This window comes from Pseudonaja textilis, chromosome 5, assembly GCF_049901715.1.
Source record: "Pseudonaja textilis isolate UNSWEBS1 chromosome 5, rPseTex1.2, whole genome shotgun sequence".
NCBI lineage: Eukaryota > Metazoa > Chordata > Lepidosauria > Squamata > Elapidae > Pseudonaja > Pseudonaja textilis.
In genome coordinates, this window is record NC_141994.1 from 50,361,610 (window position 1) to 50,374,860 (window position 13,251).

The following is a 13,251-nucleotide window of genomic DNA, read 5'->3' on the forward strand; positions in this document are numbered from 1 at the left end:
GTCTTGAGAGTTATTGTGTAGCTTAGCATAATTGATCTCTAGAATCACAATCATTAGAACATAGAATAATAAAATTAGAAGGGACTTTGGAGGTCTTCTAGTCCAACCCTCTGCCTCAACCATTTCAGATAAATGGTGGTCTAGTCTCTTTTTGAAAGCCTCCGGCGATGAAACACCCACTATTTCTGAAGGCAAGCTATTGCTCTTGATTGCTCTCACCGTTATAAAATTTCTCCTCAGTTCTAGATTGCTCTCTTCTTGGTTAGTTTCCCTTCATTGTTTCTTATCTTGCCTTTTAGTGTGTTTGTCATTAAGGTAATGATAAGAGAGAATAAAACTCTTTTTCTACCTGTGAAAAGGCTACGTACACTGGCTAAGCAACTAAAAACACTTTTGATGACAAGCCTTATATCTAAGGACAGATAGATGTCATAAGTAGGAATGACATAATAAAGCCTTGGATGAAAGCACGGTACATTATACTTTCATTCTTGTACTGCTCTTTCGTCTTCAAACACCTTCCAGTGTCTTTTTTGGTGTTATTGTCACAACGATAATAGATAACTTCTGAAGTTGCACCTAAAAGGACTTGGTATACTATAAGAGCACTTTTTCAAATGGACAGCCTGATTGGTGCCTCATTTTCCTGCAAGATTTTCTCATACTTATTTCCCAGGGATGATCAGTTTCAGCTGTCTCAATTTTAATGTAAATCTTATAGGTTTATATATGTTTCAGTCTAAAATTATGAAACTTTATTATACAAAGGATACCTTTCCAGCATAAAACTCAACACATATTTATGATAGGCCAATCTTCCCATGCCCAAGCACCACCACCACAATGTGAAAAGTGCTTCTTTTAAAATGAAGCCTTTTTGTTTCAAGTATTATGAGTATGTTCTGACTCGGCTTTCACGAGCCCCACTCAACCTACTTAGCCTACTTACGAGGAGAAACCTCTTTTTATTTAGAAAGGCAGGAATGCACTGCATTCACTGACAAAGTTCCAGGTCACCCATCCTTAGGTGACTTGCAAGCAGTCTCTGAGTTCCCTTCAGGGAGCCTCAATTAGCACTTCAATCCCAACACAAAGAATCCTGACCAGCCTGGTTAGTGGCAAGGAATCTGCTGGAGGGAACTCTTCTGGAGCATGAACGGTTGTCTCCGACAACCACGCTTCCCATACCCCTCCTCCTTATATCCCGGCCAGGGAGGGGCTTGTTAACATCTCTGTCTTTTCCTGGATAGCTGTCCCTCAGTCCTCCATTGCTCTCCTCTCCACACTTCTCTGTGCATCTGCACATCTGGGACAAGGCCCAGCAGTTCCTTCCCCTCACTCAGCTCAGGCCCTGAAAACAGCTATCTCTCAAACTGAACGTGAGCAGATGAGCCCTGCTCTGCATCTGGCTCTGAGACCTCCTGCTCTTCAGAGCCTTATGCCGGCCCCGATGGTAACCCAGGTACCCCCTCCATCTCCTCTAACTCCGCTGGCAGTCAACGAACCACAACAGAGTACTTGGGGTTAGCCCAATAGAATAGCAATGCAATAGTTCCTGTAGAGTTAAACAAAACCTTTAGATATGGAGGAAAAGAAATTAGAGGTTAGGTGGAGCCAGGAAGTTATAGATTTTCATTTCTTCTGATGAGAAAAGCCTTTATTGAAGTGACTTTTTTTCTTGCTATCACCCCTCTTTTTGTTTTAGTTACGGCAGGGTATACACAGCAGACCCTTACCATGCTCTTGCCCCTGCAGCTAGCTATGGAGTTGGTGCTGTGGTAAGTATGGCTTTTTCTCTTCCGTGGTGATTTTGTACTTTTTCCAAGAAGCACAGGCAGTTCTTAACACTGCTAATTGGGACTGGAAAATCTGCCATTAAGCAACATGGTCATAAGTTTAAAAAAAACACCCACAACAATATGTCACTTATGAAAGGTAGTTCCAGCAGTCTCTTGACATTGTTAACCAAGGACTTCACTTGCAGCTTCCTGCCAGCTTGCTCATTGACTTTGTCAGAAGCTGGCAGGGAAGTTTGCAAGTTGTGATCACATGAGCTCGGGAAATTGCAATGGCTATAAGAGTAAGGTTTTAACTACTTGTTCGGCACTATCTTAAGCTTGAGCAGCCACTGAATGAATGGTCATTAAATGAAGATCACTTATATTGTCTACAGTGTGGGCCGTTGAATAGTCTCAGAAGTTCTATAATAAAAGGTTATTCAGCATACTGGTTAATTGCTAAATGGTGCTAGGATGAATAGGAAAGTAATACAAGGGTACGAGGAGGTTAATGCCAACCACCAGTCCCACTGTAAAGGGAATGCTGTGGTCAAATCCCCAAATGGGAAGTGAAATCTGGACATAATATTATTCCCAGGCTTGGTCTCAAATACAGTCTGAGATTTATTACCATATTCCAGTCATGTACATTGGCATTCAAACATCAAAGGGGATAATTTATTCTTTTGTTTGTATCTGTTGCTGTTGTTCTGGTTTCTGTTTTAATGAAGAATTACAAATTAAACTAATGAAGCCAATAATTGATTTTAACCTTGGTAATGAGTATACTGGTGCTGAAGGACTTGGAGTTCATTAATCCCATTAATTTTGTTAGCAAGCTGAGCAATAAGACTTGGACCTGGCTACTTTCCTTTTCAAAGTTAAATGTTCTCAAATGTTATCATCATCATAGAGCAGTCTGCCTGCAAATCTTCTGATTTGCATTTTAAAAACTCTTACGACAACTTGCAGGAGGTTCATGTTTTTAAATTTGTAGAAATTGGCTAGGAAGAAGAACAGTAAAAGAACTGCAGAACCAGGGACAAAGAGAAATTTAGTTCAAGGAAAACATGGAGAAAAGTTGCTAGAGATAATCTAGGATTAATGTTCTTGATCCAGAAGACAAATATGGGTCCAGACTTTCAGACACCCCAACTCCAGGTCAATTGGAGTCCAGGGAAACAGTTTTAAAAGAAGATATTCTACAGCTTCTTAAATCATATAGGGGTTGCATGGGTCTTACATGCATTGTTCTTTTTTTTAAAAAATCTAAACTTCCTCTTTTTTATCAACTTTTGCAGGCAAGTTTATACCGAGGTGGCTACAGCCGATTTGCCCCTTACTGAAGTGACATGAGCCCTTCCCCCCTGCAAGTGGGACAGCTCCCTCCCCCCAGTTCATGAGGCCTGGCTATTGCAATATTTACTAGTAGAGGAACTCTATAGCAAGAAGAGGAGGAAAACAAAAGAAAAAAAACAAGAGAAATACTTTTTTATACCTCACTATGTTCTTTAAATATGTATTTTCCTTTAAATTTCTGCCTTTAATTCTTTTGTTCCAAAGATTGTGCATTTTTTGATCTTTTTTTTTCAATTGTTTGTTTTTAACTGTGGTAAACATAATGCATTTTGTGTCCTATATATGCATAGTTTATCCTACCAATCACACAAAAAGAGATAAATAGTGCTAAGGAGGGCTGTTAGGCTTCAATATCATGGAAGGTAGTCAGGAATATGTAGATATTTTTGCTGGGTCTGATGCCTAAGAGCCAGAATAGTGAGGAAGAGCTCCCTCTGCTGGGGGAATGGGGGTAACGTTGATTGCCTGCAGCTGGAACCTGCATGCTCCTTGGAAACACAAAGACCCTCCTCTTTTATCACCAGCTGGCACTTATATGGGCTCAGGACTGTGCTCCAGCAACATCAAGATTTTTTTTATAATTTTCAAGACAAAACTACTCAAAGCTGCCCAAAGACTTCATCTAATAATGATTTTAGAGGACAAGGCACATAACAAAAACATAACTCCTATCTTTAATTCTTATGATCCATTCTACCATAGCTTTACTTTAATCATTCCGTTGCTTTGGTTTTCTTCTTTTCCCACTCTTCCCTCTTTTCTGATGGAATAGCGTGTTTGGGACAATAACTGTTGAATTTGGAGCCATGATGGAAATAATTTTTTTCTTTAGAAAAACCGAGTTTAATTGCACAGATCTACATATTCTGAGGTTCTGGACTAGTGATTATGGGAAAAGCTTGCTACTTTGATACTCCATTGTACAAGATTCTCATTTTTCACCCTGAGGTAGTTATCTTTGCTGCAAGTATGTTATTAAAAAAATGCATAAAGAAAAAAGCATTCTGGACCAGAAAAGTAAGGCAAGCAGTGGGAGTAGGAGGTTTTTTTTTTTCTTCCTTTTGTCATAACACTAATTTGGAAACCATGCTTGTGTTAGCATTGGTATCTGGAAATGAACTATTTTCAAACATAACATAAAGGCATAATTAACATTTACTCTGATTTGCAACCAGAGTCTTACTGGTTGCCCATCTGAAGACAAACTGCTTAATTGGGTCAATACTGCCATTCTGGAATTGAAAAAGGGCTTCAGGAAAACTCTAAGCCTGAAGATTGTCCCATGCTGGAATATCTTCCTGAAATACTCATTCTTCTACTACAGTTGGAAGTCTTGTAAATTGATAATGCATGCAATTGGATGACAAGCAAACCAAGGCTCTCAAATATTTTGCCACTAATTATAGACGTTAGAATAGCATAAGGGATCCTTTTTTATTCTTGTACTTTTCCATTATTTTTTCCCAACATCTCCTGCAGATGCCCCACTGATTTAACTTAAAGTCCATCATTTCAGACTTTTGGCTATGATCAAGCGTACCATCTTGTATAACTTTAAAGCCATACCCATTACCAAAGCACAATTCCCTGTTTCTTCATCGCACTAAAGTAGTATCGGAGGACTTTTCAACTAGAAATAAGTGGTTGGGTAGATGAAACCCTATTATCTTTTGCTCCACAGTGATGTCAAAATGGGCAAGGAGATTTGAAAACCTTCAGTGATATCACATAAGTCCACTGTTCCAGTCATATACAACTCATGATCTTTAGTTCCACTACCATTGTGTTCTCTTTTAGCTTACCAGAGATTTGTGTGGACTGCTAAAGATGAGATCTTAATGAAAGAGTCAATTTTTCTGAGCAAAGTGGGCACTAAGCTATTAGACTGTTGGACACTTTTTAAAAAGATAATCTGCTATAACAGTTATTAAGTTTGTTTTGTATATCCAGCTTAAAATGAGAAGAGAATAGGAATATTACAGCTGTCACAAAATTGTGGAGATGAGGAAGGAAAAACAGATTTTCCAGCTACATTCATCTCAAGGAAGATGTGATTTTACTGCTGCCTGTCGAATAAGACACATCAGAGTTCCACAGTGAATTACAAAGAAAAGAATCTTGTGTTGATATAGAGAAAGATACAATCTGCAGAGCTCTAACACAATTCTTGGATTAAATTATTTTTTATTTACAAAAGGAAGACTGAATGCAATCTTGATAAATCCTCCAAGTTCCATAATTTTATTAATTTTTCCTCATGAAAGAAAAGTGGAGTCCTTTTACAGATTATTCCTGGATTGACACTCAAATCACCCTGGCTGTCACTTGAGTAATATCACTGGCCCTGTAAGGCACCTTTAGCCAAGAAATATCTCTAGTCTAATTCCTTAGCTATAAAATGAAAGAACAAAGCATTCGCCTCTTTGTGAAACACAAATATGTGATGAAGTACACTATTCCTATAAATACCTTATCTCTTGATTTTTTCAAAGCCTGAACTAACTTTGCAACAAAGCAAACTTTTAGTAAAATAATGTTTACCCTCTGATTTCTAGAACAGTTGAGACATCCTCATAGGTGGTGGTACAAATTCAAGGCTTTACAAATCCTCTTCCAACCACCTCCATTTATAGATGTCTAGTAGATATATAGCAGGACACTTCAGCTTTCAAGACCAGATTGGGATGGATGTGTCTTGTGCTGCAAAAGAGTGTGCAGGCAGCCTGGGAAATAGAATGTGCATGTCATTCTCCAGCATGCTAGCATCTGAGGAATCCATTGCAGTGGGGAGTGGGGTGGGGTGGGGTGGAGAACAGGTTTAGGAGTGTATTGACTGTCTGAACGGGTTTTACAATAGGAAGGCAAAATTGCTAATGGACAAGGTTAATAACCAATGTAACATTGTGTGTGTTTTTATTCTGATTTTCTCCTGATAATTTCAAACATGATTGTAGTATACGCCAGTATACTTGATTTTTGTTGTTGTCGTTGCATTGTTGCATAAAACACTATTTGGGTGATGTTACTGTTATTGTCAACCCAACCTTTTCTGCTCCATTTCCTATTCACCCACCCTATTTTAAGGTTTTTATTTACAGTCTAATGAAACTAAATCTCCAATTATTGAGGCAAACTGTGTTCTGGCAGTCAGAGTTAAACTATTAATATTTTAGGGTATTTCCTCAGTGTACCGTTTTCCCTGCCTATTTGGTTATATAACCACAAGATTTGGACTGTATCCCTGGCACCCCTTCTGAAAAGCAAATTTTCATAAGTGCTCAATTTGCAGAACTTACTGCCATGATGGTAGAGAAACAATCCAACACCGGTCCTCTGCAGTTACTTAGCTCAGATGATACTTCAAGCCTTGGACAATTGTCAGGCTTTCTAGATATATAGAACCTAAACACTGCCTGTTAACAAGAATGAAAATTGAGTAATGGCCCGGTCCTTAGCAATAGCAGATTTGCTGCCACTTTATTTTTTCTTAAAGCCGTCCACTGAAGTATTCATTAAGACTTGTAGTCTGCCTCATGTCAATTAATTATTGACTTCTTTAAAGGAAAATCAGAAGCCTCGTACTTGGTTTTCTCTCTTTTGGAGCAGAATATTCAAGTGCATTTTGCAGTTGCTTTGAGAAGCAGCTGTGAAGGAATTTAGTCTATATATTCGGTAGAGTGATGTGTCACCGTTTTGGCAGCTCTTTTTTGCCTGGAATTCAATAAGTGATAAAGTAATCTTACTGGGTTTTAATTTGGTGTTTTTGTTTTGTTTCTGTTTTGTTTTTAGTACTGTTTGTAAATACCTGGGGCGTGACCCTGGCATGATGACAAAAGTTGAGGCAGAACTGTAGGGCAGTCCCAAGATGGCAGAGGGTTACTGACCACCAAAGCAGACTTGGTAATGTCAGAAGAAGAAGATCTAATATGCCCTGAACTGGCTTAGCTCTTGGTGCAGTATCTATTGCACTTCTTCTTTGCCAGGTACTTTTGGGACATAGGATGCATTGTAATTAGATGCTCCCCTCTCCTTGGATCATTCCCCAGGATGCCCAGGCTACTTGACCAGATTCCTGTTTCCTGACTGACTCTGGAAAAGTAGTAGCTGCATCCCAGGACTTTGTGGCAATCTCTAACATCCCTATTCCCTCCCCTTGCCCCTGTTCAAGTATCATATTGTACAGTAGCTTTCAAACCATACAGTATTCATTGGGTTACTCTTATTATTATCAAGTAGCTGGAATTGTGAAGGTCAGAGTAGTTAGCTCTTTAGCTTTTATTCTTTTTTTTTGTATTATCCATGTGTATAAATTATTGATCATGTTGCTGGCTTTTATAAACTCTAAGCAAGGGAGGTGGAGTCTTTCTTCATCCTTTGCAAATGGTAATGAAGCACTGTTTTTAAATAAAAGAGAAACACCATTTACTGGATTCTGTGTTTTCATTCAAGACTGTAAAAAATGGATGGGTAGATGTTACTGCAATTCTGTTTTATTATGAGAAGCAAATCTAATAGATTTAAGACATACAGTAATTGTGTGGAGAAAACCAGCCCAGTATAGGTGGTTAAGATTCTGTTGTACTCAAAGTCTAAGCAAAATAATGAGTTATATAATCCTCCCAAAATTTATTTCGTAATGCTTGAAAGTCATGATTTTTTTTTGCTTACTAGATTTTTGAAAGTTGGACGTTAAAAGCAATACCATAAAAATCACTAATATTTTGCATAGAATTGTAACAAAAGTAGTGTTATTGGCTTTGTATAGAATTATTGATAAATTATGGTTTTTTTTTCTTTCCTGCATTCATAGAAATAGTGTCACATAAAGTTCAGGACTAATGGAACTACATTTACATGGAGGGAAGCATGCAGTGGGTACTTCAAGGTTCTACCATAGGCCCAGTACACTTCAACGTTTTCATAAATGATCTAGATGAGAAGATAGAAGAGAAACTTATTAAATTTGCAGACAACCCCCAGCTATGGTGAATAGCTAACATCTTGGAATACAAACTTAAGATTCAGAAGGATCTTGACACTAGAGTAATGGGCCCCATCCAATAAGAAAAATAAGATCCTATACTTAGGCAAGAAAAACCAAATGCACAGGTATAGTATGTCAGGGGGGTCAAACTCACATCATAGCAGGGTCACGTGATATAGCAAGACTTTTCCCCCCTAACAGTTCGAAAGATTCTATTCAGTGGTTAAGAGATCACATCTGCCAGCTCCTTCAAAATCCTGGATGTAATCCATCTGGTCCTGAAGATTTGTATCTGTCTAGAGCTGATGGATGTTTTACTACCATGTTCTTGCCTATTTTGACTTGCATTCCTGTTCTGTCTCCTATAGTGATGCTTTTGATAGTTGATTTTTTCCCCCTAAAGACAGATTCGAAGGATAAATTAAGCAGATCCACTTTTTCCTTGCTGTTTGTCACCTCCTTGCCATCTTCTCCCATTAGTGGACTGATCGTTCCTTGACTTTTTTCTTGCTTCTTACATATTGAAATAAACTTTTATTATTATTATTGGCATTTGTTGAAAGTCTTAGTTTATTCAGATCCTTAGCTTTCCTGACTCTATCCATTCAGATTTGAACTGTTTGTTGGTATTCTGCTTTGGTTATGTGTCCTTTTTCCATTCTTTATACTTGTCCTTCTGTCCCTCAGTTTATCAGAGAGTTATGCAGCCATAATTAGAGCCTTTGTCTAGGCCTAGGGTCTCTTTTTTTGTTCCTCTGTGGTATTGTGCTTTTATAATCTTTTATGAGGTGTATTTTGTGAAACCAGATTCTCTCCTTGCACATAAACTTCCCCAAGTTTGCATGATTGCAGATTGTTGAGAGCCCAGTGTCTGTGGCCAGTTCTGTTTGTCTGAGTTGCTCTTAATTTCCCAGCACAACACTGTCTACTGCTTTCTCCATGGGGACTAAGAGAAGATGTATTGTGTTGCTATAGAGGCACAATGAAGTTGCCGAACTCCTAAAGATACTAGGAGAGCTGCTTTATTTCTTGCCCAATTGATGGAGAATCCTATTTCTCTTTCGCCCTGAGTGCCACTGCCAGTTTCTCAATCTGTATCCTACCAGAAGGCAGAATCTAACCTTTCCCTGTGAGAGCCCCCAGTGACAGTTGGCTCCCTGGCTGCTGAGAGCAACTCATGCCTGAAATCATTGGGAGCGTGTCTTCCTCCCAGTGGGAGCCAAGAGCAGCTGTCCTGTTCAGTATCACTTTCCCTCATACCACCACTTTATTTAGTTTGCTTAAAAGGGCAGGGCTATGCCATGATAGATGCAATCATTGTATTGGGTGCAAAAATCCATTTTGTTCTTTTCTTAAGAAACAGCTAGTGATTTTTTTAATATGTATATCTAGATCTTAAAGCATCTATCAAGTGCTTTAAGTACATGAACACAATTGTGTTTTAAAATATCCAGTAGCAGCAGAAGTAGTTACTGAACATTGTGCCCTGTATGGTGCAGTGCTTATTTGGAAAAAAAAATGTACCCTAAGTTATGAGTTAAAACGATTTAAAAGATGCTATGATGACTAAAGCAGATAATTTAAAGATCAGGAAACTGAAATTGAAATAGTTTCCACCATGTAAATGTCAAAAGAAGCATGTTAATGTAACCTACTGAATAGCAATCTAGTGCTTAGAAGCAAAGAAAACTGATAGCAGGAGACTATCCTTGGGGAGGCTGTCCAATAGACAAGAATCTGCTAGAACAAAGCCCATATATTGCCTTTTGTTCTTTGTAACAATGTACTACATATCTGTTTTTGAGATTCTCACCCACTCCATCTCAGTTTCATTTCTCAGTCTTATTCCTTGCTCTCAACTTGATTCACTATTACTTTGTGAATCCATTCTCGCTCTGAATATGATGCCTTCGATTAGGATGTTCAGCCCTTGTAGCATACTATTAAGGTAAAGGTAAATGTCCCCCTCACATATACATGCTCATCGTTTCCAGCTCTAGTGGGCGGTGCTCATATCCGTTACAAAGCTGAAGAACCAGCGTTGTCTGAAGATGTCTCTGTGGTCATGTGGCGGGTATGACTAAACACCAGGGGTGGGATTCTACCAGTTCGCACCTATTTGCTAGAACCAGTTGTTAACATTCTAAGCAGTCTGGAGAATCAGTTGTTAGAAGAAATTACTGGCCTAATCCTGTAAGGAAGGCAGGAAGGAAACATTCTGGTGTTGCTTACAGAAACTGCCTCTCCGTTAACCCTTATTACATTCTTGGCAGGACTAGACTTCCTGTCTCAGGAACATCTCTGGAGTGTTGGCACTGACTTATGACCATTTTTCACACTTACGACTGTTGCAGCATCCCCACAGTCATGAGAGGCCAGGGGAGGAGATGCGTGCTCCAACGTGAGTGATATTGAGTTGGCCACGCCCAGCCAATAACATGACCACCAAGCCATGCCCATTAACTTAGCCACGGCCACAGAATTGGTTGTTAAAAAAATTGAATCCCACCCCTGCTAAACACCAAAGGTGCACGGAATGCTGTTACCTTCCCACCAAAGTGGTCCCTATTTTTCTACTTGCGTTTTTACATGCTTTCAAACTGCTATGTTAGCAGAAGCTCTGCTATTAATTACATTCATTTTGTAAATGTGCATGGGTTTTTTTAATTGTTACATTATTTACCCTTTTTTGTTTGTTTTTAACACAGCAAAGTTGCCCAGGTTCTTATGAAATCCTTGCAAGAGTTTACTGCTTTTTCCAATCAGTTGCTCACCTTCACATTTCTCCACCCACCCATTGGACAAATGCATCCTCCCCTGGTTTCTGGCCTCAGATGTCCAGGGGAGATGTACTATCTCTGTGAGATGGTGTTCGTTCCAACTTCTCCTGCTCCTCCTCCAGGATTCAACGGGGCCATGACACATTTTTGCAAATATTCAAAACCTTTTGTACTTTCATTTAATGATAATTATTCAAGTTTTCAGGCAAGGTGGGCAAATTATCAATCATGTCAACTGCTACCCTTTGATCAAGGGCAGAGACGAAAGTCACTCCAGCAATAGTCAACATGCCAGCAAGCATACCTGCTGAGTCAGCAGTAATTTTGGCAATTGTACAATCCTTACAGGTTTTGTCAATGTCAGGGACTATTTCCTGGAGAATTCAGATGCTTGCTTTAAATCTCTTTCAGGGAAGAAAATTCTTCCAGAAACTTAGCAAAGTTGCTATTGGCAACTTCCTCTTCTTTTATGTGAAAAATGAAAGCAACATATATTTCAAGATTTGAACTAATAGGTAGTAGATTTGAAGTGGGGGGAAAACTCAGAAAGTGAAAATAATGAATAAATCTGTATAACACATAGAATCAAAGAAATTCAAAATACATGGTCCAAAGCATGTAAACAGAACCATTTTTTGTAGGTGGTGTGATATGGCTTAAGTCACCCTGATGTTTACATTATACTTTTGAATTCTGCTTGGGTTGAAGTTTCGTGGTTTCTAATTTCTTTTTCATGCTACTGCCATGTATCCTGGCATAACAAAGTAATTGATTTTTGTGCAAACCAGGCAAGCAATGAATTGATACCAAGCTTTCGTCTGCCTCTTGATTAACTGCCCAGAGGAGTCATTTCATTGTGACAATGATTCCATTTCCTAGTGAGCCTAACAACTCTGTTAGCCATCAGATAGGCATCTATATACCCATTGTATGGTACTTACCTGAAAGTGACTCACTAAGGAATATCTAAGAGTGATGATTAAAAGGAAACCACAGGGGTAGGACCGGAAAATAAGTGGTAGTCGTGCCAATTACCAAGCAGAGAGTTTAATATTAAAAAGATGTAAAGGCTGGGGCAAAGCACGATGGGCAGGTACTATGGTTTCTTAGACTGCCACTCCCTCACAGATTATTTATTTTGGGAGTGGGGATGGACATGACCTCTGGTGTCATGGAGGTAAGTTCAGGTGGGATGAGCAGCTGCACAGTAGTTGGGTTCACACAATATACTTAATCCTAAACTGAGTTAAAATCTCCAGTATTTAGTGATCTGGTTTTTTTTTTGTGGGGTGTTCTGCTGCCATAATTCTTATGAATCCGACTCCTAGGGCCAACCGTGAATTATCAGGAGACCTTGAACCTCTCATGCAAGTAACAATGTGACTTGTGATATAAAACATTTTGGTTGTGTAGATACACACATAAAAGGGATAATGCTGCATTCAAGGCATGGACCTAGAAGAACCTAGAAATAAAAGCAGGGAGACATCAGTAAAAAAAAAAAACCAACACCTTCAGCTTTGCCTTATTTCTAATTATTTCCCTTTTTCTCAAGGTAAATGCATGAAAATATAAACCGTGCTTTAAGCAGACCTGAAGCCAATTAACTCAACTACCCTATTTATTGACACCAGATTTAGATAGAACTACATTTATGGGATTTGAGAGGGTACTTCTGTTGAAAATGGAAGGCTTGGGTTAGAGTCTCTGAACACTGCTTGGTTAAGTTGAGTAGCTTAATGAAGTTGCTTCCCAGCTGTCTTTCTTCCTTCATGCCACCTGCTCACGATTAAAAAGTAGGAGCCTCATGCCAGTCGGTTCAACTATCCTTAATCTGTTGCAGTTGCATATATGGTCAAGGGTACGGCTTTACTACTAAAAAAGGAAGAGTCATGTTGAATTCTTCTAAGTTGACTTAGCCAGCTGCCTGCCTTGCCTGTCTCAGTTTCTTCATTTCTCATCCCTTGCTGCTGCTTGGTGAGACTAGGAAAATTATACATGTAATGTCTATATACTGTAAATAAGTCAAGGGAAAGAATGACCAATTCATAATAAACTCAGTGATTCCTTTTTAACTGACAATTGAGTTCACTGCCTTGCTAGCTATGCCAAAATGATATATAAGTAACACTGAAAATCAGCATTATTGAACAAATGTAATATCTACTATTATGAGTAGGGCCTAGGGATGCAAAATCTAATAAAGGTTTCCCTACAACATCTACAACACATTTGCAAGCATTTTCATTTCCAAGAACACTTTGTTTTATTAGAGATGGTTAAAAATCTTAAAAATTTGTGGTTGGGAGGAAAATAGGACTGCTATTTAGACCAGATCTATTCCAGATTG

At 38.8% G+C, this 13,251-nt stretch overlaps 1 protein-coding gene across 20 annotated transcripts in view; it reads left to right on the forward strand.

The window, feature by feature from the left end:
* The window catches only part of RBFOX2 (RNA binding fox-1 homolog 2), a 223,841-nt gene extending 216,283 nt beyond the window's left edge, over window positions 1-7,558 (forward strand). For all 20 annotated transcript variants that reach the window (XR_015743894.1, XM_087934844.1, XM_026695576.2 and 17 more), the window contains 2 exons: window positions 1,706-1,778; window positions 3,080-7,558. Coding sequence is in view for 19 of the 20 variants with exons in the window: in XM_087934839.1 (XP_087790965.1) it covers window positions 1,706-1,778; window positions 3,080-3,134 (128 nt within the window). In the remaining variant the exon portion in view is untranslated. The remainder of the gene's footprint in view (window positions 1-1,705; window positions 1,779-3,079) is intronic.
* Window positions 7,559-13,251: the final 5,693 nt, after the last annotated feature.